This window comes from Schistocerca gregaria, chromosome 8 (assembly GCF_023897955.1).
Source record: "Schistocerca gregaria isolate iqSchGreg1 chromosome 8, iqSchGreg1.2, whole genome shotgun sequence".
Lineage (NCBI taxonomy): Eukaryota > Metazoa > Arthropoda > Insecta > Orthoptera > Acrididae > Schistocerca > Schistocerca gregaria.
This window is the reverse complement of record NC_064927.1, coordinates 261,344,275-261,370,433: the sequence shown is the minus strand read 5'-3', so window position 1 is coordinate 261,370,433 and position 26,159 is coordinate 261,344,275. Positions and strand designations below refer to the sequence as shown.

Below are 26,159 nucleotides of genomic sequence, written 5' to 3'. Positions count from 1 at the left end.
TGCTACGACCCGTGGTTCTACCCTTCATTAGATCCCTGCGAAACCCTACATTTCAGCAGGACAATGCACGACCGCATGTTGCAGGTCCTGTACGGACCTTTCTGGATACAGAAAATGTTCGATTGCTGCCCTGGCCAGCACATTCTCCAGATCTCTCACCAATTGAAAAGTCTGGTCAATGGTGGCCGAGCAACTGGCTCGACGCAATACGCCGATCACTACTCATGATGAACAGTAGTATAGTGATGAAGCTGCATGGAGAGCTCTACATGTACACGCCACCCAAGCTCTGTTTGACTCAATGCCCTGGCGAATCAAGGCCGTTATTTCGGCCAGAGGTGTTTGTTCTGGGTCCTGATTTCGCAGGATCTATGCACCCAAATTGTCAGTTGTATAATATATTTGTCCAATGAATACCCGTTTATCATCTGCATTTCTTTTTGGTATAGTAATATTAATGACCAGTAGTGTATTTAGCACATTAACTCATTTCTGAGGCAGTCCGATGTTTGTAGCTGTTTTATATATGGGAGTTCGAAAGTGTAAAGACTCGATGGCAGTATATTTACTGGTGGAGTTCTATACCAGAAGGTAACTTTTTTACTTTCTTATGTGACTTGTGCAGTAGGTAGAGACTTGAAAAGCGTCGCTCTGTAGTCGTGGAGAGAAGAGTTCTCTGGGGCTACGGCTACCTACAGGCATAATATCGCAACTTTGCGCCTTAAACGTTAGATGCCGACTACTTTAAATCAGACTATAGTACCGCGAGCCCAACGTATTCTGCAGAACGAAGCAAAGATACCACACATACACACACACACACACAAACGATATGAATAAAGTTCCGTTTATGATTCCGACTCTAACCATTGTCGATTTGAAAAGGCAGACTACGCACTTCATGAAAGATTACGACAGGAAGGTATAATTCTGCGTCACCACTTATATTTCCTGCAACACGAACCCATCTAGGATGGATGACTCTGAGGCGGACAACATCTGGGTCGTTAGCGAGTAACCTGTTTTTCTACAGTGTTGGTATCATTAGATGATATTTAAACGAAATGAAACAAATAAGTACAGTTTCATATGCAGATGCTAACAAGTATAATATAAATAATGTACCTTGTTTAAACGAGTTGCAAAGGCCTAAAAAATGGATTGTTAAAAGAAATGTTTAAGAGACTTGGTAGGTTTATCATCTAGGGGTATGTCTGTAGTAACCAGCCTGTCCGAAACACGTTAAAACGTTGTAGTTTTACATAAGCAAAACTTTACAACATTTTCGTCATTCAACTCATTGTTTCCTGAAACTGATGACACATCACTAGAAAAACAATTTTCTATTTTTTTCTGTGTATTAAACACAGTCAGTCAGACTAGACTATTTATTATTTGTTTAATTTTCTGTCACAGATGCATAAAACCTTTAATGGCGACTACTTTCGAAGCTGAGCGTTCATTCTCAAACCATTTGCTGAATTTTTTATATTCAATTGTAACGTAATTCCAATGGAACAGTCGAATCACTTGTTCATACACCGGGTCAACATTGCGTTATTAGACTACTCGTTCACGTATTTCACCCAAGCGAAATCTGTAAACCTGCAGACTAGCAAAGACTTGCTGCACGGCAGGAGACATGTATCTCTCGGCATACGACAGCTGCAGACTTTGCTTGCAGACGACCAGTGGCTGCTGACGTTCCTGCGCGGCTGCAAGTTCTCACTGGAGCGCACCAAGGAGAAGCTCGACATGTACTACACGGTGCGCCGGCACCTGCCAGAGCTGTTCGCCAACCGGGACCCCTTCTCTGCCGACACACAGAAGATCCTCGCAGCCGGGTAAGCGACCGTCTGAACAGGCTTGACGGAGAACTCTCTCACTTTGCTCCCTGTCGATAAGCAGTTTAGCTCCACTGTAATTACCTATTACTAGCTTCACGTATCTCCTTCCCATTAATACTGCACTACTGCCCATGCCCATTAAAATTGCTACACCAAGAAGAAATGCAGATGATAAACGGGTATTCATTGGACAAATATATTATACTAGAATTGACATGTGATTACATTTTCACGTAATTTGAGTGCATAGGTCCTGAGAAATCAGTACCCAGAACAACACCTCTGGCCGTAATAACGGCCTTGATACGCCTAGGCATTGACTCAAAGAGCTTGGATGGCCTGTACAGGTACAGCTGCCCATGCAGCTTCAACACGATACCACACTTCATCAAGAGTAGTGACTGGCGTACTGTCAGAGCCACCAGTTTTCAATTGGTGAGAGATCTGGAGAATGTGCTGGCCAGGGCAGCAGTCGAATATGTTCTGTATCCAGAAAGGCCTGTACAGGACCTGAAACATGCGGTCGTGCATTATCCTGCTGAAATGTAGGGTTTCGCAGGCATCGAATGAAGGGTAGAGCCACAGGTCGTAACACGTCTGAAATGTAACGTCCACTGTGCAAAGTGCCGTCAAGACGTGATAGAGACGTGTAACCAATGGCACCCCATACCATCACGCCGGGTGATACGCCAGTATGGCGATGACGAATACACGCTTCCAATATGCGTTCACCGCGATGTCGCCAAACACGGATGCGACCATCATGATGCTGTAAACAGAACCTGGATTCATCCGAAAAAATGACATTTTGCCATTCGTGCACCCAGGTTCGTCGTTGAGTACACCATCGCAGGCGCTCCTGTCTGTGATGCAGCGTCAGGGGTAACCGCAGCCATGGTCTACGAGCTGACAGTCCATGCTGCTGCAAACGTCGTCGAACTGTTCGTGCAGATGGTTGTTGTCTTGCAAACGTCCCCATCTGTTGACTCAGGGATCGAGACGTGGCTAGACGATCCGTTACAGCCATGGGGATAAGATGCCTGTCACCTGGACTGCTAGTGATACGAGGCCGTTGCGATCCAGCACGGCGTTCCGTATTACCCTCCTGAACCCACCGATTCCACATTTTGCTAACAGTCATTGGATCTCGACCAACGCGAGCAGCAATGTCGCGAAACAATAAACCACAATTGCGATAGGCTACAATTCGACCTTTATCAAAGCCGGAAACGTAATGGTGCGCGTTTCTCCTCCTTACACGAGGCATCACAACAACGTTTCACCAGGCAACGCCGGTCAACTGCTCTTTGTGTGTGAGAAATCGGTTGGAATCTTTCCCCGTGTCAGCACGTTGTAGGTGTCGCCACCGGCGCGAACCTTGTGTGAATGCTCTGAAAAGCTAATTATTTGCATATCACAGCACCTTCTTCATGTCGGTTAAATTTCGTGTCTCTAGCACGTCATCTTCGTGGTGTAGCAATTTTAATGGCCAGTAGTGTACATGTGGCTCAGAACGTTCTTAAACCCCTCATTAATATCATGAGTAGCAGTGAGCAAAAATTTGCAGCTGTACCTTATAGCAACTCTACTTTAGAAAAAGAACAGGACAATGTAAAACTACGGGTGCTAGCATGCAACTGCTGCAGCTACGTACCTACTATCTGAGGATTTCCTCATAATAACAATAATAGTAGCATAGCAGTTACATCCCATGTTAATTTAGAACTATAAGTCCTACGGCTAACTATTTTCTATAGTCAAATTCAAAACTTGTTCAGTTTTACACGAAAAGCCTTTTTTCATCAATTACAATTTTCACGTCATCGTCTGTTCCTAGTATAAACTATGGAATAATAGTGGTGGGTTACAGGCAAAACAGTTTCTATCCTGCGCAAGCATCTAATGAAAGCCACAAATGTGATCCCGGTAGCCTACGATTTTACTCAAAAGAGTCATCAAAATGTAACGATATTGTAATTTTTTCTCCAATAAGGAACAGCCTATGGTGTAATTTAAGGGCTCCATTTCCTTGGCTCCTTCTCTTGTATCACAGATCAGAAATTTAAATCTAAATTTGGGGATTCCTATCGGTTTTCCTCCACAGATTTTAATTAGTAAACTAAACCTACTGTTTATTCCTCATAGAAAAATTACGTCATTTTGTTTACTTACGACAAATATTTTTCCTTAAAAGATTAATTTTATATTCCAGGAAGATTTCAGACTGCAGAGTAACTTTAACTCACGAGAAAATTTTCAATTAGAAAATTATTTTCAATTTAAAAGAAGACTTTTAGTTTCCACAAACGTCCTGGTTGCTAAGATTTTTTTTTCCTCCAATTAAGTTATATATTTCAAGAAGAATCTAATTTTGCTACAAGAGTTTTAGTTTTGAAGACTTCTTAAAAAGGTTTATTATTTCAAGAATGTTTTAGTGAAGCTTCTTGAGAAGACTGCTAAAGACGACGGAATACATTCTGTCTACAGCAAGGTGGACTAGAAAGGGAGGTAGCGGACGAAAACTAAGCTAGAATGGCTTGCTGGGTAGCAGACTGCAAATCGATGGGCCTGCGGATAAATCCTCAGTTAGTCTTAGGATATTTGTTTGTCACTTGTCACTTCTGTCGTCCTGGCTATGATTTGTGAGTGTGTGCAAAATAGCAAGTAGCGCTTCGAACTGAATGAGTCTGAAAGGTCGGAGGAAATGAAGAGCGGGCTCCTACAATGTAATAGGGCCTTTTCTAGAAAATCACTGCACCTACGTCTTTGAAATAAATCTAATCTTAGAATATTATAATTTATACAATCGGTGCCATTTATCTTTTTCAATGTGTCAGTAACTTTCTTTCTATAACATTTCAATTACATGGTGACAGTGCAGATAGGCTTAAACAGAAACCTTACACTTTACTTATGCAGTGACGACACACAAATAAATCGTTTCGTTTGTTCAGAAGGTTTTACTGTAGCAGAACGTTTTAGTGGTTGCTACTGGATGTGAGACTGGTTGTGGTTTTGGAGAAATAAGTTTCCTACTTCGGCAAATATATACTTTGTGACAACGTACATACAACAAACTTATATAATAACGTCAAGCAACTCCACGCTTGTCAGAATAAAAATGTTTCGTCTGTGAAATTAGCATCTACAGCCAGAGAAAATTTACAGTACACACAAACATAAGTTAATCAATACGCCTATGTGCACAGCAGCAACAAACATAAAATCTCAATATGTCCTTTATCCACATCTAGAATTAAATGGCAAAGGAACGATCTCTGCATTCGTCTTAAGTCATTAAGGTAAATCACGGAAGACCTAAAACTGGATATCTGGTCTGGAATTTCAAGCGCTGTCCTACAGAGTGCGAGTCCAGCAAACACTGCACTTCACTCCGTAGAATGTCTCGACTAACACCTTACTTGAAAACTAATTAACATTAGTTCTATACTATTGAGTTACCTCATTTCAAACTTTTGCTGACCATAAACGATATAGTTGCTACCACGCACCTGACGCGGCTACCAAATATGTCTTTTAAAGCACCCGTTTATACCTTACCAAGCAGCAGCAGCTCCAATAAGGACATTAGATGTCTGCGTAAGAGCGAAATGTATCTCTTAGCTCAATCCGCATACTGAAATTTCTTGAGATCAATCGCTTAGTAACTGCAAAAATCTTGCGTAAAACTATGTATGAGAAGAGTTTGATGTAATTCGCGCCTGATTTTTGTTCTTTAACCTCCGTCCATTCAGCCAAAATTTTCAGTGACAAAATTGCACCATGTGACAATAGGTTCAACAGATATTGTACATGTTTTGAAAGTTTAGTTTATTTTTTGGGCCCAGATTCGTTAAGAGTAACAGAAGGAGACGGATTAAAAAACAGCACAGCAGTTTAATTTGTTCTTATCTTGGAAGTTGGATACAAAGATGTCTGTATTGGTGCATAATTGAATTTTAGCAATTTTCCTTTACAATTATGTACGGTGTCTTCAAAGACTAGACTATTTCAGTTGTGCAAGTTGGGAATTGTGTAAAGTTCTCACCTCTATTAGCCTAGTTGTTACATGTACATCTGTTTGAAAAGCATAATGACTTTTAAACAACTACAGTTAGCTTCTGCCTCTAAGTATTGGTTGTTCAAACTTAAACATTGTACTGGGAGTAAAATACTGAAATACTGCATAGTATTCCTGTTAATTGCCACTTTCTTATACCAGTAAGCTCATACCCTCACTCTACAAATAAATATCGTTCTTCCTCGTGAAATCAAACAAAACGGTAGACTCGAAAGTTTCATTTTGTGGAATGAAAACCACGCCTCGGTATTCTACGTGCAATTTTGAATCATAACTTTCGTACAAGTTGCACATTAATAATTATAATACGTATGGCGACCAGTACACTATCGCCCTCCCAAAATAACTATGATTTAAAATTTATTTCATAAATACCACAGCATTGCGTTATGTGCAGATCATCTCCACCAAGAATTTAAACTTTTTGGAGATACACTCTGTACAATTCATTGGAAACAGCTCCGATGTCTTTGTGGGAACATCATTACACAAGTAAGACACTGCTGCAAGACACGATTGTCAACACAGCAGCACTTAGGAATTTGTGTCAGTGTGCTGAAATAGAAAGCGCCAGTGGGTAAAAGGCTACTGCTTATCAGAAATTACGTGCTATTATTCATAGGTAGTCTTAATAGCTAAAGTGGCCTGCTAAAAATTTTACATCTGCTATCTTACCTTGCAGCTACAAATCAGTGATTTGCTGTAACGTATTCACGATACAAATCCTTTCTTTTTTTTGCGGTATATCTGCGCAGCAGTTCTTGAGTATTTCTTCATGTTCTGAAGAGTTGTACCTCTTCAGTTGCTCGCCATCAACTTTTACACCCGAAACGAACACGTTATCAGTGGCACAACATTCTCTAATATAGGACGTCTTTTACAAGAAGGAGGCGACAACAACTTTCATTCTTATGTACTACCATTTGCACTGCATTTCACTTTCATTTATTCAGCTTTCGACTCTTATTTCAGTTCACGTAATGGCTTGAATAAATACTAGTCGAGTACTCCGCTCGAGCAGTCTTAAGTTTTGTATTGTTTAAGCTTAGTCCCAGTCTTTCGGATATTCTCCGCTGGGAGACATTAAAGATGCAGGGCAAAAGCAGAGCAGCCAGGCCTCACTGTCGGGAAATCAAAAGGAGTGCTGTGACGCTTACCTGCTGAAAGCTCCGTGTCATGGGGACCAGACGACGTTCCCTGGATATTCTTCGGCGATTGTTGGCGGGGTCACAGAGTAAAACGATTAACAAATCTTTAGGTCACTACCGCAAATAGTGTGTATCAGGATTGTTGTGGTTGGCAGGAGAGCCAACACCGTGTTACTAGAGGACGCCGAAAGGCACGCGTTTTAGCTCACGCAGGCTGGCGTGAGGTATGATTCACAATATCAGTAGTAACTGATACTGGCGCCTTGCTAGGTCGTAGCAAATAACGTAGCTGAAGGCTATGCTAACTATCGTCTCGTCAAATGAGAGCGTATTTACTCAGTGAACCATCGCTAGCAAAGTCGGCTGTACAACTGGGGTGAGTGCTAGGAAGTCTCTCTAGACCTGCCGTGTGGCGGCGCTCGGTCTTCAATCATTGATAGTGGCGACACGCGGGTCCGACGTATACTACCGGACAGCGGCCGATTTAAAGGCTACCACCTAGCAAGTGTGGTGTCTAGCGGTGGCACCACAAGGATATATGATACTGCTGGAGCGATTCAGCGTGAAGTTTAATATACTGACTTCCCTCCTGCTCCTCTAATACCTTAAAATAAGTGTAAATAAAACTAATCATGGGACTGACATGAACTTCTTTAGTGTTTATAGTTAATGATGGGATTATACTGGCCGACACTGGCGATTCAGGAGGGAGCCGCTTTGCGCATTTTTGACGTGGTGTATGTTGGCGGTCATGACGAATCACTACGTTGTTTTGAGCGATTGCCGTTCGCTTCCAATTTGCTTCTTTACATTTAGTTAAGTCCAATTGTATCTGTTTGCGTCGAATTCATAGAAGGATCATTGCCAGACTGTATTCACTTGTTTGGCAATGAGAACATTTACTTTTGCCTCCTTCCTTGATTTAATGCTTGGGATTTCATACAAAGGAGTTAGCCCAAGACTATTATTTGACTGCTCAATGAAACACAAACTGTTAATCTATGCACAACGGATAAGGCTAGGGAGGGCTCAAGCAATCAAAGAAGTTAGCGGATATTTGTCTTACAATCAAACACTATCTTTCAGTGACTTTAACGAAATTTTTTACTGATTGATTATAATTCATCAATTAGAATAACTAATAATAATTCGTGTCAGAAGTGATTTGGGGGCTTACATTATTGACTACGAAACCACAGATTCTCAGCTGAATATTCAGTTTATTGCGGCATGCAAACCATGGCTCATTTAAAAAAACAGAACATTATTTACTGTCTTTTCTCGCGCTGATGGCACCAATATGTAACGTATCAGTCTTGTAATTTAAAACATGCGTGGGGACAGGGAATGAGCATTGTGTTACTACTGTTCTTTCTATTGCTCCTACATGATCATCATGCTCGTCATTTATTCTCATTCTACTGGAAATGCTTTTAATTAAATTGCAACCGAACGCAGTTACTGACACCATTTGATTTTGACGGGAGCACGCGATAAAATACCGTATTGTAGACCACCGGGTTAAACAGACAAAAATATTCTTAAATTGCGCATATATAAAATTTATTACATCCCACTAAATTCTTCACATGCACTTATTTGTCCTAATATGAATTTCAACAAGAAAGATTATTTTGCAATCATTCAGCAGCCAACACCACAGTGGAAGACAAGGCGGTACACTGGAACTCACCTTAGGCGATCGTTCTTGAACAATAATCAAAACTTTACACGAGACACGCTTAAATTATAGTCTGAATTACCTCAAGAACGTCCTTTGTTCATTGATTTGTGCACTGAACTACATTTCGGTAGTCCGAAATCAATGGCTCTTAAATTTATGTGGATCTCCTATCTGAACTTCACTAAGGACGCAGGTACTCAAGTCTCCTAGAGGAACTACTCACGCGGCAGTGTGGAGACAATGACCAGCAGGCCAGAAATAAAAGATTAGCAATGAATTTCGCACGCCAGTATTTCGCACAGTTCATACCCATAATGTCTAACCAGAAATAGTACTATAATCTGCACTACCTTTCGCTGTACAGTGGCGACAACATGGTTGTATCAAACACATTGCGTGAGGCCCACGCTGCAAAGAAAATTCGTTGCACATTTCGCAAACTATTTTACGTTAATGACACAGGTCAACGATGGAAAAACTTTTGTTGAAAATACCTTTTTCTTATTTTTTTAGGATGGGAAATCCAAATATGATACTTATGAAAAACTGTATCAGTCATCATTTCTTCACATTTTACAGTTAAATTTATTAAATTAAGCGATTTATTAAAGAACTTAACAGCTTTTGTGTAGTTAAAACAATTTAAAAAGGGGCTGTAGGAACTTAGATGACTTTGGTAGCACTGCTGAAAAACATTTCTTGGCATAAAAGGTAGATTTTTTTGTGTGTTTACAGACAGTGTTTTGTTTACTGTCAACCTAACCTCACTTACCCGTTTCCAGTACATGCACTCAGTACAACGTCTAATCGTGATTGTAAAAACTTAGCTGACAGTTTTTGTTATATTTGTGGCGAATTTGTGACTAAAAAACATCAAAGAAACAGTATAGACTTTGTGAAAGAAGTTTATCTATCATACTTTGGATCGAAACTTTGTGGTCAAGAAAATCTTGGGCGCCGCATAAGGTATGTTTATGTGTGTGTTGAAGATCTGAGAAAATGGTCCAAAAAGAAGAAACAGAACCTTTATATTTGCTGTTCATATGATATGGAGAGAGACAAGAAATCATTCCAATTAATGATACTTTTGCAGTCTGATATTACTGGTCATAATTCGAAAAACAAGAAGGTGATAAGCTACCCTAACCTTCCGCCCGCCATCCGGCCAGTAGGGCATGCTGTAGATTTGCCGGTTCCTCAACCACCAGATGATTTAAATTCTATTCCAACAGAAGTATTTTCTTATGTACAATCTGATATAGATGAACTAGATAATGATGAATTCCATTGCAATACAGAAAGTCTAGAGCCCAAATTGTTTACTCAAACTGAGCTTAATAATTTGGTTAGGAATCTGGGCTTAACGAAAGAAAAAGCTGAATTGCTTGGCTCCAGATTAAAGGAAAACAACTCATTGGCAGTTGTAACCAGCATATACATGTATAGAAGGAGAGAGCAGCAATTTTCCAAGTTATTTCAACAAGAAGGTGAGTTAGTGTACTGCTGAGACATTCCCGGTCTGATGAATGAGTATGGTATTGAATACAAAAAGGAAGACTGGAGGCTATTTTTGAATCATCCAAAACTAGTTTAAAGGCTGTTTTATTACACAATGGTACCGAGGCTGCTGGAACACCAACATGATGGGGGACTACTGTTGGTCACTTCACCGAGAAGTTCAGCAAGAAAACGCTACACAAGAAGCTTCAATAAAGAAAAGGGAAAGAAAATACAAACCAATTCTAGCTGACAAGTAAAACTTCTATTAATACATATGATTGTTTTAAGTAGCTTACTGCAAAAACAAACCATGCTTATGTTGGAACAAAGCGTTTCAATGATTTCCCCGTTTATCGTATAGCGTAGGATTTTGTACTACATAATAAAAAGCATATTGCTCGAAAACTATGGCTGATGAAAAAACAAAACTAAGGCTAGATTTGGATTCAGCTCATAAAAATCTTTGAACATCAGCCATCAAAGTAAAAAATGTTTTTCTAAAAAAAATTTTTCGTTGTCCTGTGTTTTTAAGGGCGAAACAATTGATGTCAGAATTCAAATAAAACAAAAAGTGGTAAAGGCACTTCGACATAGACTTTGTATTACTGTAGTCTATTGTGCTCCATGCTCTCGACAAAATACCAAACCTCTAACCACTGAGTTAGTACTAGACGAGGTGATCGCCACATAATCCTGACTATAATTTTGTTGAAAAAGAACGGACTAGCAATCTTAACAGTAATATATCTCATCCTCTTCAACTTTCGAAACTACTTGACGGAGCCCATCACAGCTTCCGTTCACCCTCTGGCCAGACCAGGAAGCAAATGCCGAAAAATGGTGGAGCGCCCCTAACGGTCAGTCTACTCTTCCCTGAGGGCTATCCTACCAGCCCTCGAAGACTCTGCTGCTACGGGTGCATCTTTGTCTGTTTCCCACAACAGTTAAGTTGTCACAAAAATCTAAATAAAGCATGCATATCTTTCCCACAGTCAAAACAAACACTCATTCAATAATTTATAGAAATACAATAAGGATAAGTGAAAAGATGTACATAACGTAATAATTAAATATATCAATATAGTGGCGTCCATGACTTTTCCAGAGTCACTGTACCATACCATACTTACAAGAATGACTAACACTGTCGCAGGATACAATGTGACTCAGTAATGAGGCAAAACCACTAGTTCCGCCTCAGTTTGTCTTCTGCATGTAACTGGTCAACATCGGGAATGCTGCCTGTCCGTATGCTGGATAATACAAGTGGCAGCCAAGTCGATGGAAACCATCTTCATGTTTAAATGCATCGTAATTAAGAAGAGTAATTAAAATAGGGATAACTTTTGGACTTTTCTAATCAATTTGCATAAACTGCTCCAGAAGTGTACACTGCCTGGCATAAATAGTGAAGCATCGAGAAGAGGAGAAAGAAACGTAATGAAACTATACAGGCCGAGAGGGTATGTGCTGTCATTCCAGTGATTCCAAAATTGAGTCATATAAACAAAGAACTTGAGCCCTTTTACCAGTATGATGTTGCACGTCATCTGGCCTGGATGTAAGCACTGATTCTGTTGAAAATGGGGAGTCTTAAAGCTGTTGTATCCACTCCTGAGACTAGCTGGCCCACAGCCGTCATAACTGCTTCATGGTATTCTGGATAGTGGTACTAGGGCGGAGTTGGCGTCCGAGGTGTTCCTACGCATTTTCTTTCCGGGACAGATCTGGGGATCTCACTGACCACGAGAATATCTCAGTATCAGTAAGGAGTTCATGGAGACCAGTGCGATTTATTTATTTATTGCCAAATTATAGACCTGTTACCTGATGTTTGAAACAGGTCGTACATATTACAATTTTCGTTTTTTCATCTTTTTACAGTTTTCTTTCCTTTTGTTTTATCTACAACGTTTACACAGAATGATACTTTTCAAAATAAAAATAAATTAAGGTTGAAATATAAATAAAATTTTTTAAGAAGAATATAAAAAGAAGATAGGATAAATGAGAGATTTGTTAGTACCATCACTTATCATCCCTTATCATTTAGCTACAAAATAGCAGGTCAGCAACTGGAAGCAGTTAATTCCATAAATTATCTGGGAGTACGCATTAAGAGTGATTTACAATGGAATGATCATATAAAGTTGATCGTCGGTAAAGCAGATGCCAGACTCAGATTCATTGGAAGAATCCTAAGGAAATGCAATCCGACAACAAAGGAAGTAGGTTACAGTACGCTTGTTCGCCCACTGCTTGAATACTGCTCAGCAGTGTGGGATCCGCACCAGATAGGATTGATAGAAGAGATAGAGAAGATCCAACGGAGAGCAGCGCGCTTCGTTACAGGATCATTTAGTAATCGCGAAAGCGTTACGGAGATGATAGATAAACTCCAGTGGAAGACTCTGCAGGAGAGACGCTCAGTAGTTCGGTACGGGCTTTTGTTAAAGTTTCGAGATCATACCTTCACCGAAGAGTCAAGCAGTATATTGCTCTCTCCTACGTATATCTCGCGAAGAGACCATGAGGATAAAATCAGAGAGATTAGAACCCACACAGAAGCATACCGTCAATCCTTCTTTCCACGTACAATACGAGACTGGAATAGACGGGAGAACCGATAGAAGTACTCAGGGTACCCTCCGCCACACACCGTCAGGTGGCTTGCGGTGTATGGATGTAGATGTAGATGTGGATGAATGTGACTGACGGTGAATACCTCGGAATGGTTTCTTTGAGCCGTTGACCGCCAGACACACACACACACACACACACACACACACACACACACACACACAAATGGTTATTAGTAGAGAAATAATGTTGCTTATCCTGTTTATTACTAATCCTACGTATTAACTACATTAGGTGCGCATCCATGTACAGCATTTGCTGTTTTCCTGGCTAGATTGCCAGCACTTTTGCTTATTTGTTGTCACATCTCAGCCTCCTCCCCCTGTTCCTCCTCATTGTCACTATTTTCGCTGTCACTTTGGGTATCGCTGTCCATCCTCTGGAGATTTCTGTTACGCTGCACATAGGCATGTCTATAATGTCGTGTCCGCATATACTCTTCATGTGTTGTTTTTGAAATACTGTTTGTCAGTGCGTTTAATTGTGCCCATTTTCTTCGTCTCTTATTGCTGTGCATATATCTATGTCTGTATCTGTGTAATCTAAGTGTAGTGTACGTCTATTGTTCGCGTATTGCCCGCAGAAAAAGACAGAGTGTTCTGGGGAACCTTCTTCCCCGCATATGCATGTAGGTGTCTCCCTCAGACTCACGCGGTTTAAGTGCGTGGGATAAGGTCCGCGCCCGGTTAAGAAGTGTACCATACCGCGGCTGGGATCGATATGTCTCATTCTCAACCGCTCCCCTATGTCAGGGAGGAATTCGTGCAGTCTACGTCCCTTATCACTTACACCCCACTCACCTTGTCATGTATCCAAACGCCAACTTTTAAGGTGACGTATCGTCTCTATGGCCACACCGGTTATTGTGTGTACCTTATCTGGTCTCCCCACCTTTAACCAGTACCTTGCACCTCTGCCCTCGTCTGACGGATGCTTGGTTGGTGACCACGTTCAGTCTATGTGCCCACGTGCTAGCTGAGAACCTGAGTACTGATTTTAAGAGCGCACAGTCGTATGTACGTATGACCGATAGAAGTAGTCTATACTGTTTTGAATTTAGCCTCACCAGTTTGTGTACTATTTTTTCTGCTTTGTCTGTTGTTAGCCTTATGTGTTCGTTGAAATTCGATTTTTCATCTATGTGTACCCCAAGATAGCGCGTAATGCGTGCTCGTTTGATGTTTGTGTCTCCAATTTTAACCGAAGGATTTCTTTGGAGTGATCCATTCAGTAAAGTGTATGTTGTTTTGTTTTCGGCTATCCTGAGTTTGTTGTTGTGACACTACTGAGTAATTGTTTGTAGTATTCCACTGGCTTTCTCTTCTAACTGGGCTCTGTTGTTTGCAGTGACTACAACTAATAGGTCATCTGCGTAGGCGACAATTCCGTCTGACCTATCATCCCCATCCAGAAGTTGTAGGAGGGGTTCGATTTTTATGTCCCAGAAGATGGGGCCGCAGATCGACTCTTGAGGACACCCTCTGGTAATTCTTTTAATTACTTTCCGGCTGTCCATCTGCCATTCGACTACTCGGTCTTTACAGTAGTCTAGAAAACTGTTGTAAAGTAAATGCGGTACCTCCAGATGTCTTAGTCTCTGAAACAGTGCGGGCCACCAAAGTTTATCAAATGCTCCGGCAATGTCAATCATTATTGCCATGGCGTATTTCTGTTTTGTGGTGTTAATTATGTGCAGGGCCTGGTTGATGGCATCATCTATTGATCTGCCAGATCTGAAGCCGAACTGGTATTGGCTCGTACCCGTGAGATCCCTGTGTGTTTGCAGGCGCTTACACAGTAGCTTCTCCTGAATCTTTGCTAGGGTGTTTATTAGGCATATTGGCCTGTAAGTCTTTGGATCTGAAGGATCCCTGTCCGCTGATTTCTTAATAATGACTGCTTTGGAGGTTTTCCATACTGTAGGTACCCTGCCCAGCCATAAGGCATCGTTCAGTAACATTGTTAGGAACGGGGTGATCTGCGGTGCTAGTTTTTTCAGTGTTTCCGAGTGGATACCATCTGATCCAGATGCTTTTTGTTTTTGAGCTCTGAGATTGCTAGCGCACCTCTTCTTGCGCAAAAGGACAGGTGACAGTTGCAGTGTTGTATGGTGTGTGTAGTTTCCTCTTAGTGTTGCATGATATTGTGTGTCTGTATCGATAACGTCGTCAGGGAGCAGTTTGTACAGCAGAACCTCCACTGTATTCCTCCATCCCCTCGTAATCGTGCCGTCATCCTGCCTTAGCGTTCCCAGAACTAGTGCGGTTTTTATCTTCTCTGTCAGTATTTTGTATGGTCTCCCCCCCCCCCCATATATTTTGCTCTGTTTGCGTCGTTACAAATAGCTCCCATTGTTGTCTACGCGTGTTGTATAGGGTCTGTCTGTATAAGTCTTGTGCATGCCTATATGCTTCAATCTTATTCGTCTGTCCCTATCTGCTATCGCTCTTTGATATAATTTTCGTTTGCGTCTTGCGTCTTGTTTGAGTCTCGTGGGTTCGTTGGTCCATGGTACTGGTGAGCAATTTGTGTTCTTTGCTGTCGGTATTGAAGTGTTTTGTGCATGTTGTATTACCTGTGTTAACTTGTGTGCTCTATAATTGATACTTCCATTGATGTTTTCTAGATCGTGTCGTTGGAAAATTTCCGTTAATTTCTTCCAGTCTGCTTTGTGCAACAGCAAGTGTCTGGTGTGTGATTTGGTCATTGTGTTCTGAGTGTGAGTTAGTGTGTATGTTATGACATTATGATCACTACTGGTTATGTTGCGTACAGTCCAGTTTGTTACGTATTCCATTGCTGCATTATTTGCTAGCGTGAAGTCGATATTACTGCTCGTGCCATCGAACCCTGCATATGTTGGTATCGGTCCTTCCGTATTCATTAGATGTAATTGTGTTCCTTGTATTAGATCGGTGATTATGCGTCTTCTGTCATCTGTTCTGTCTGAGTTCCAGAGGGTCCATCTGGAATTAATGTCAGCACTTATCCCTAATTTTTTGCCTCTGGCATACATTACTAGGTCTCTGATGTAGTCTGCGTTCAGCTGTATTTGATGGCTGTATTGGACATACGTGGATGCAATAACCCATGTGACGTTCCCGTTAGTTATCTCTATGGTAACCAAGTGTTGATTGCCTAACTGTGTTACCTTAATTACGTTATAAGTTCTATTTAGAATTACTATTGCAGCCTTACAGTCATTGCTGCCTGTTATTGAGGTACCATATTTTGGTAGACCTATCAGTTGCCCGTTTCTATTATAAGGTTCTTGTAAGCACATGATGTCTGCCTGCATGTCTTTTGCTATTTTAGGGATTTCCTCGCTGACTGTCGTACTGTTTTTTGTATTACGTTGTAAGATAATAATTTTTTGTCTATGTGTTCTGGGTGTTTCACGTGTACAAAACATTTACTCCCAGTCTGTGAGTAATCGAAATATGTTCGTCCGTGTGCTCTTACATGACCTATATATATTTTGTCGAAGTCGAAAAAGTCTGGCCTGCGCAGGCAGACCTGGAGCATGAGATCGAGCAGCGACTCTGCTGATGTAGGAATATTTTCTGTCCGTAGGATGATTCTGTCTGTTTGCTCAGTTACTGGAAAACAGAGAGAATCTCCCTTTGGATGGCACAATCTAAGTAGCATCCGCTGCGCTGTCTGCAGTATCTCTTTTTTCTCTAGCCTACTTAAAAGTAAGTTAAGTTCTAAATTATCATAATTAGGTGCAGATGGCTTGCTTATGCTGCTGGTTTCTGTTGCGGTCTCTGAGGCTGTACTACACGGACTGTGGCTTGGCGTTGGCCGCTGATTGGGAGACATTTTAAGACCTCTTTGGGATGTCACACGGTTACTTTTCGTTTTGTCACACGCTTCTTCAATGCATGCATGATAGAACATTGTCCTGTTGAAAAATTGCACCCCAACAGGGTAGCATGAAAAGTAGCACGAGAGGACGTAAGATGTTCGTGGCGTATTGTTCTACTGTCAGAGTTCATTCAGTATCAGCAGTGACTAGGAATCATAGCTGATGGCTCCCTACGCTATCACAGCAGGAGTAACATCGAGGCGCCTCTTCAAAACGATGGAAGAACGGGACCTCTGCCCAGGTGGCCGCCATACTCTCCAGCGATGGTCATGAAGAGTACTGCAGAACCGTCATTCACCTCTGTAAACGATGCGACGGCATTCATCACACTTTCTGTCCACGGCACCGCACTTGTTAGTCTGACCAGTGGAATGGGATTACAAAGAATGTTGCGGAGACTCCATCACTTTTTCTCTGATGGCAAGAGCGAATGTGGAAGAGCTAAGACGAGCTCGGTGCACAGTATGGCGAACCTCTCTTGTGGCAGTCGGAGGCGGTCACATTTCAGTGCAGTCCAACATCTGGCCATATTCACACCCAAATGTCCCACAAAAGTAGATATTGCACGATTTGTCCTGTCAATCAAATGGAGACCGTCAACGAGGGCCCTTTCAAACTCTGCCAGATGCTGACGGTGCTGTCACATGCGAACATAAGACAACTATATGTCCTTCACAGAGACCACTCAACATATGACGCTGTACACGTCCCTTATCTATCCTACCAGGCATGATAGCAGTATTGAACATGAAGAACACTATTTTTCTGTGCATGTTGTTCTACCAGTCACAAAAAATTGCAACTCTCCCGTAATCATTTACATACGGGCCGATGGTACATATGTCTACGAAGTTACATTCTCATCCAACTATGTCTTCTGCGTGTTTCAATTTGTTTGTCAGGCAGTGTATTTGCGTCCTACAGAAGGCTGCTTTCCGGATAGCCCATGTTGTACACTGACACCAGAGGTTTTTGGGGTTAACTTTGTCAAACGTAATTCTTTACATTTCATAAACCATCGTCCACACGGCTCATAGCGAGTAATCTCTGGGAAGTAGAAATATGTCAAGGGCGTATATTTTATTTAAGCATAATCTAATTCGTGTTGATGATGTCCATGATGAGAATGTTGTTGCCTGCTAATAATTGCCACTGTGCATATCTCCAGGATGTTAACGCGACTGCCACAGACAGATACCCAGGGCAGGCGTGTGATCCTGCTGAACGTGGGGAAACTCCCGGCCGGAACAGTTTCCCCCGAAGCTATCTTCCGGGCCAACTTCCTGGGGCTCGACATACAACTTCTGGAGGACGACGAAGCCATCATCTGTGGTCAAGTGATCGTCCAAGACATGAAAGACGTGACGCTCGGCCACATTACTGCCGTTACACCCTACTTCATGAAGAGTGTCACTACCTGCTTCCAAGTAAGTGAAAGTAACAATCTTCGGACAGCGCGTCTGTATTTTCGCGTCGACTACCATTTGTATCGGTCACGTCCATTGGTCCCTGGAACATCTTACACATTGTAGAGGTTGTTTTTCAGCACCATTTTTATTTTAACTAGTATTTCCTGTCATCTGTCTTTTCTGTATTGCTTCTGCATTTCCCGCACTCCAGTCCTTCTTAGGTTTACATTTTTTCCCCCTCCAAATGGCTCTGAGCACTATGGGACTTAGTGTCTGAGGTCATCAGTCCCCTAGAACTTAGAACTACTTAAATCTAACTAACCAACGGATATCACACACATCCGTGCCCGAGGCAGGATTCGAACCTGCGACCATAGCAGTCGCGCGATTCGGGACGGAAGCGCCTAGAACCGCTCGGCCACCGCGGTCGGCTTTCCGCCTCCCTGGAGGTCCCCATATGCGTAACTTCTAAGGTATTCTACACTGCTGTCCATAAAACTTGCAACGTCATGAAGACGACTTGCACATGATTTGCGTTTCATTTCAACGGCACACCTTTGGGCAGGAATAACACCATCTACATTCTGGATATAAAGAAACATTATGAAGCCTGTTCGTCGTTCGGAAACCGCACTTGAATGGTAGCTGACTTTGAGAAGATCGCGTAATGCCTGGTATGTGGAGGAAGAACGTCATCCACAGAGGTCCCCTAACCTTTTCATCTCATAGGCTACCTGCCAATTTTTCTATTTTGGGTACGGCCCCTGCCTTTCATACACTGATTTTTTTTTTCAAATCCATCAATTTCAGATTTGTTTCTGACAGCTGGAACAGTGCTACTTACTTTTCTAGGTTTCACTGTAGAAGCCAGAGTGAATTTTTTTTTAAACTTGAGTGTTATACATTTATTAATTTAAACAACACAAAATTCAGATCTGTTACAATTAACAGACTGATGCTTTTGGTGGGGAGTTGAGTCGAACCAGAAGCTTCATTAGCAAATCTGGCTTCTATTTAGTTACGTTTAACCTTAAATATCCTCGGTCACAGATTTTCAAGATTGCGAAAAGGAAGAAAGAAAGAAAGATTGGTAACCCTAACCGAGCTAAAACCCTTTCTCACGACAGCTCATAATACAGGGCAAGTAAAAGGTTTGTCTCTCTGAAGCCAGCTGCTGATGTCCATTTCTATGCTGTACCTTCAGTTCTTCTCTTTTCTTACTGCGTATCCCGATCAGTTTTCTTATAATATGATACCACTGCACGTACTGATAATCCACTGTGATATTTCTATAGTTAAAACACCCTCAAACATAGTTTCAATGTCTGTATGAATGTTTTGCTTCATTAGTTACATTCTAGCAAGAAATACTGAAATTATAGTCTTTGTTTTTGTCATATTTAAACTGATACCTTAAAACTGCAAATTAACCTCATTAGATGTAGGATACAAATCTGTTAAATAAGCAATATCTGTTTTGCATTTAATTAAACAGTCTTTCAAAACTGGATCTTTAGCATCTAGAAACAGTCTCAAAAAGTGAGAAAAATCTTGTCAAACATCAGCCTTTTGACAGCCAGCGTACTTCAGTGTGAAAGAATAACTGATCACTGTTCTCGTCATTTTCTTCACATAACTGTGTACATAACGTAGAATTGAATGCGTGACTTCGAATTTTGTTCTTTGCGTTGACGTCAAATTGAAAAGCCTGATGCAATATAGCACCCAGATTTTTAGCAACTAAGGGTTTAGATGGATGTCGCAGTTTATTGCAAGTACTATGGCTACCTTTCGTTTTAAGTGACACGTAAATCCACCATAGCACCTAGATATGTCAGATGCTCCATCTGCTGCCTCTGACACTGTTTGATAAAGGGATCGCTTAGTCTATGAAATTATCTTTGAGAACATTAAATACTGATTCACCTTTGGTGTCTGTTGTCACAGTTCTCGCGATGATAATTTCTTCATGGATTTCTCAGCCCACAACAAAACTAATATATTCCAACAACAATGGTTCATTATCAGGTAAAGTTGATTGATGCTTAAACGAATTCTTTGGACTTTTGAGTATATCATAAGCTGGTTCGTGTGGAACAGTCTTAGCCGGCCGCGGTGGTCTAGCGGTTCTGGCGCTCAGTCCGGAGTCGCGCGACCGCTACGGTCGCAGGTTCGAATCCTGCCTCGGGCATGGATTTGTGTGATGTCCTTAGGTTAGTTAGGTTTAAGTAGTTCTAAGTTCTAGGGGACTGATGACCATAGATGTTAAGTCCCATAGTGCTCAGAGCCATTTGAACCAATGTGAACAGTCTTTAAAACTTGTTCAGTGGCTGATAAAATTGACTGATCTCCGACGTATGTGGCTTTTCACATTTTGCTATGAATAGCGAGATATTGTAAAACGCTGGCAAACCAGCATCATCTCTTTGCGACGTCGAAGCGAACATATTGCGCACCGTGAGCCTCTTTCCAAGGTTTTCTTTCTGTATTTGAATGTATTTTAAATCTTCATTCGTTTTATCAGGGTGATACCTTCTCAAATGATCCTCCAGATTGGATTGTTCCTAACCTACAGACTTCTAACCAAATTGCGTGCTTATGGTGTATTGCCTCAGTTGTGCGACTGGGTTCGTATTTCCTGTCAGAACCGTAAAGTACATGCTAACCGATGGAAATTCATCGAGTAAAGCAGAAGTGGTATTCGGCGTTCCCCAAGGAAGTGTTACAAGCCGTCTGCTGTCCTGATCTATATAAACGACTTAGGAGACATTCTCCGCAGATTTTTTTTTTTTTTTTTACGTTTTCTGAAGATGGTATTATCATTTAGCATCTATTAAAGTTACCAGAATATCAAAAGCAACTTCAAAATTACTTAGACATGATATCCGTATGGCTCGAAAAGTGGCAGTTGGTTTTGAATAAAGAAAAGTGACCATCCACATGAGCACGAAAAGAAATCCCTTAAATTTCGGTTACACGAAAAACCACACAAATTTAAAGGCTGTCAATTCAACTAAGTAACGAATAACTTTAACTGGAACAATCACGTAGATAACGTTGTGGAGGAGGTAAACCTAAAACGGCGTTTTGCCGAGCTCTTAGTAGATGCAACATGTTCGTCCTCTGTTAGGGTGTTGCTGCGCAGTATGGTGTCCTCACCAGAGAGGATTGACGGAGGATGTCGAAAAAGTCCAAACAAGTGTCAACTCGTTTTGTATTATCGCGAAATAGGAGAGAAAGTGCCATGGATATGATAAGCGAGTTGGGGTAACAATCATTAAAATAAAAGCATTTTGATTTGCGTCGAGATTTTTTTCACGTAATTTCGATCAGCAGCTATATCGCCTGAACGTGAAAATATTTTATTGTTACTAAACTACATAATAGGAGTGATCATCGTAATCAAATAATATAAATCAGAGCTCTTACTGAAAGATTTAAGAGTTCATTTTTTCCACGCGCTGTTAGAGAGTGTAGCGGTAGAGAAATAGTCTGAAGGTGGCTCGAAGAACCCTCTTCCAGGCGCTTAAGTGTGAATTGCAGAGTGGTCATGTAAATGTAGATGTATTATCTCACAGCGAAATTGCTTAAAAGTTTCGTTACGACATGCCTAAATGGGTTCCACTTTCGTGGATTCCCATTCTTACCTAATGCACCCGCAATTTTGTTTTTCGCGGACATGAACCTGTTGCAGGTGGTAGTCTATCCCACGAGGTTCAGATCGTCTGCTTGGAATGACTAGTCTGTCAGAACATGTTGAAATTCGACAACGGGGGATCGTGGCTTCTCGAAGCTGCGATTTTCCGTCCAGTCCCATGGTGTTTTGCCCGTCTTGGACGGGATGCCACGACTCTGATGTTAATGTGGACTCTATGCGTTCAGGAGGGTCATATTCAACGCCATGCAGAATCTCGGCTGTCCCAGACGACTAGAGCGGGGATGCCAGACACATTGTTAGGATCGTTGAGTCACGTCACGTTCGGTATCTTGAGTCAGGACATTTGATTGTCTATAGCAAGACAAGTATCCACTTTGGCTGTGCAACGCAGTCTGAATCATCACGAACTGTCAGCGCAGTATATTTTTAATCATTCCTCAGTATGTTATCATCGACGGCGAGTGTTCGTCAGAGATAAGGATATCGTGAGGAGTGCCCCAGCCCAGGGAATTATGATAGGACCGCTATTATTTTCTATATAAACGATTTTGCGGGCTGGGTGGACAGCAATGCGCAGTTTTTTGCTGATGCTGTGGCTTACGGTAAAGTGTCGAAGTTGAGTGACTGTTGGAGGTTACAAGATGACTTAGACTAAATTTCTAGTTGATGTGTTGAATGGCTGCTAGCTCAAAATGTGGAAAAATGTAAGTTCATTTGGATGACTAAGAAAAGCAAACCCGTAATATTCCTATAGGAAAGGCGAATGGTCGACTTCGGTGAGTTGCGAGAATTCTAGGAAAGTGTGGTTCATCTGGAAAGGTGATCACATACGTGACACTTGTGTGACATGTTCTTCAGTGCTGCTGGAGTGTTTGGGATCCGCACCAGATCTGATTAAAGAAAGACAATGAAGCGATTCAGCACGCTGCTAGATTTGTTACTGGAAGGTTCGAACAACACGCATATGTTACGGAGCTGCTTCGGGAACTCAAATGGGAGCCCATGCTGAGAAGGCGACGTTCTTTTTGAGGAGGACTATTGAGAAAATTCATAGAATCACCATTTGAAGGTCCCGGCGGAGATTCGAGTCCTCCCTCGGGCATGGGTGTGTGTGTTTGTCTTTAGGATAATTTAGGTTAAGTATTGTGTAACCTTAGGGACTGATGATCTTAGCAGTTAAGTCCCATAAGATTTCACACTCATTTGAACATTTTTGATATATTTTCCCACGTTCTACTTGCAAGTGCAACAGGAAAGGTAATGACTACTAGTGGTACAGGGTCCCTTCCGCCACGGACCGTACTGTGGATTGCAGAGTGTCAATATAGATGTAGATGCAGTTTCGTAAATCGTATACATAAGCGTATACCACTCTTTTCAACATTTATCTCCATACTCTACCCCTAGTATTCTTCCGATATTTTCTAAAATTTTGATTCATGAACTCTCGTCTTCTTCATTACCAGCTACAATCAGCTGGTCGTCTGCAAACAGTAGACTATATTTACTCTAATTTATCACTTTAAAACCTTTTCTTTTATTTTTGTTATAAAATGTATTTCGACCGGCTTCGGATCGATTGGCCAACATAAAGCTATCTCGGAATTTGGGCACGAAACATTAGTATTAATATCAGACAAAAGCTGTTCAGCGTACCTATAACAATTTTTTGGTTAGTCACTAAATACCGACATTAGTTTTCCTGGCCAATTTTGTTGTGACCACACTATAGCGCCGGCAGCGCGGTTCTAAGCGCTACAGTCTGGTACCGCGCGACCGCTACGATCGCAGGTTCGAATCCTGCCTAGGGCATGGATGTGTGTGATGTTCTTAGGCTAGTTAGGTTTAAGTAGTTATAAGTTCTAGGGGACTGATGACCTCAGCAGTTGAGTCCCATGGTGCTCAGAGCCATTTGAACCACACTGTAGCATGATCATTTGTTTCTTGCCTGTGCCAACATCTGCATCCGTATAACTCCTCGTTAAACAGCAGGTATAATCTGTAATATACACATCAGTCTTTATCCACCACCACTACTGAAATGCGTAACATTTATCGTACCGGTTGTTAGTTTTCTTTCGAATTTCATCTTTATTCTTTATCTTTGCATATCCCACACGTCTTTAACTGTTCTTTAAATACTCATCGCCACAGAAATCGTTACACCCAGAAGGAAAAAGTGATTAGCAGTACCGTTTTCCAAATAATTAAAGATCTCTAATAACAATAAGTAAGAGTTCATTTGCAATGTGTATGCCATACATTTGTTCCCCTATGCATTACACCTCAGAATAAGATATGAAGACGTTATATTTACCACTAAATTCGTATTTCTAGTTAGTTTGGGCAAAATGCCGTCATCTGGCGGGCGTGAAACATAAACAGCTTAGGATAGCATAAAAATTGTGCCGGTTGGTGCAGTGCATTTCGAATTTGAGAATACCATACGTACATGAAATACATGGCCCTTGAAAACCTGATTGCCATAGTTTTATGTTATTCTAAACTGTTATGTTTTTCGCTTGTAAGGTGACGATGTTTGCCGAAACAAATTACAGAAACACAGATACAATCATATAGCAATTCTGATTGTAAACACAAGGCGATTTCAAACTTTAAACAGTGGAAGTTTTGGAAAACAGTCTAAGGCAGTAGTTTCAGTATACTCTCGGACCACCGCGGTCATTCCTCCGACTGAATTTTCTCACGCAGTTCTAGCATGTTTACACGTTTCTGAAACATTTTGGCGTTTGCAATCACCTGGGAAACAAAATAACACACCGCACATTTTCGAGATACAAAGTTACTATTTTATGGAGATTTCCAGGGCTGGAGTACGGTACTACGAGCGATTTTTTTAGCTTTTGACGTCGGTGCGGAGGGAGATGAACAGCGTATAAGCAGATTTATTTCTTTTCTCCGTGAACTTACAGAAATGATCTAAGACGAAATGATGACGAATGACAGCACACTGAGCAAAGTATTTTCAGATTTCTTATCGTTGTCCTTTAGTGATGATCACCCTGTTTGTGACTTGCTACACTGTCATGAACCAATCGAGATCTGAAGCTAACTTCTAAGGCTCGAAACCGCCGATGTGTCTGAAATAATCAACCAGTTCTACATCACAAACTGCAAATGTTTCTCTGCAACTCGTTATGTATGGTATTGTTGGGCGTTATAGTTCTGGCTACTGCAGCAACATAACCTGTAATTCACTTGTAAATTTGTGCAGGATCGCATTTCTTTATCTGTGTGTAACTTGTGCAAACAGTTGTTAATAGATATTGAAATAAGTCCGCTTTGAATTGGAAACTGCTAGATATTTTCTTTCCACTGACAGTTAACAGCACCATAGTGCTGCTAAATTAACAAACTATTTGCAAGAGATAACAATCTTGACTTTAATCGGAGACTTTTTCTGACTTTTTCAGGACGCCTACCCTCTGCGACCCAAGGGAACGCACTTAATAAACGTTCCCCCTGGCGTTGAGAAGTTTATTAGCCTGTTCCAGAGCTTCATGAAGGAGAAGCTGAGACGAAGGGTATGTACAACATCAGTCTTGAACTGTTTTATCCATGTCGCTTTCATACATGGTGGCGATCAGCCTTCAAACTGACACGAAAGAAAGAACTAGAACCCTTCATATTGTATGTAGTTGGGAGCTCCAACGTTAGGCACGTTATGGGGCCCCTTAGGGACTTGTCTGACAAGAAGGGAAAGAACACCAATGTGCACTCCGTGTCAATACCAGGTGGAGTCATTCCAAATGTGGAACGGATCCTCCCGGATGCCTTGAAGAGCACAGGGTGCAGTCAACCGCAGGTGGGTGCTCACGTCGGTAGCAATGATGTGTGTCACTTCGGATTACAAGAGATTCTCTGATTTCGAGCGGCTAACAGCAGTGGTAAAGGCCGCCAGTCTCGCTTGCAAGATGAAAGCAGAGCTCACCAGTTGGAGCATAGTCGACAGGGCTGACTGAGGACCTCTGCTGCAGAGCCGAGTGGACGGTCTGAATCAGATGCTCAGACGGTTCAGCGACCGTGTAGGTTCCAGATAACTTGACTTGCGTCAAACGGTGGTTGGGTTTAGGGTTCCGCTGAGTAGGTCAGATGTCCACAATACGCAGGAGGCGGCCACCCGGCTAGCAGGGGCTGTGTGGCGTGGACTGGGCGGTTTTTTAGGTTAGAGGGTCTCGGGAAAACACAAGAAGGGATTCAGTCACACAGGCCGAACACAGGAAGACCCTAGATACGGGAACCATCGGTATAACAGTTGTAAATTGCCGTAGCTGTGTTGGGAAAGTACCAGAGCTCCGAGCGC

At 41.7% G+C, this 26,159-nt stretch overlaps 1 protein-coding gene across 1 annotated transcript in view; it reads left to right on the top strand.

Annotated features, from left to right (window-relative positions):
• Window positions 1–26,159, top strand: part of LOC126284343 (alpha-tocopherol transfer protein-like) — a 102,396-nt gene that overhangs the window by 36,988 nt on the left and 39,249 nt on the right. The window contains exons 3-5 of the mRNA XM_049983197.1: window positions 1,685–1,844; window positions 17,937–18,195; window positions 25,270–25,380. Coding sequence (XP_049839154.1) covers window positions 1,685–1,844; window positions 17,937–18,195; window positions 25,270–25,380 — 530 coding nt within the window. The remainder of the gene's footprint in view (window positions 1–1,684; window positions 1,845–17,936; window positions 18,196–25,269; window positions 25,381–26,159) is intronic.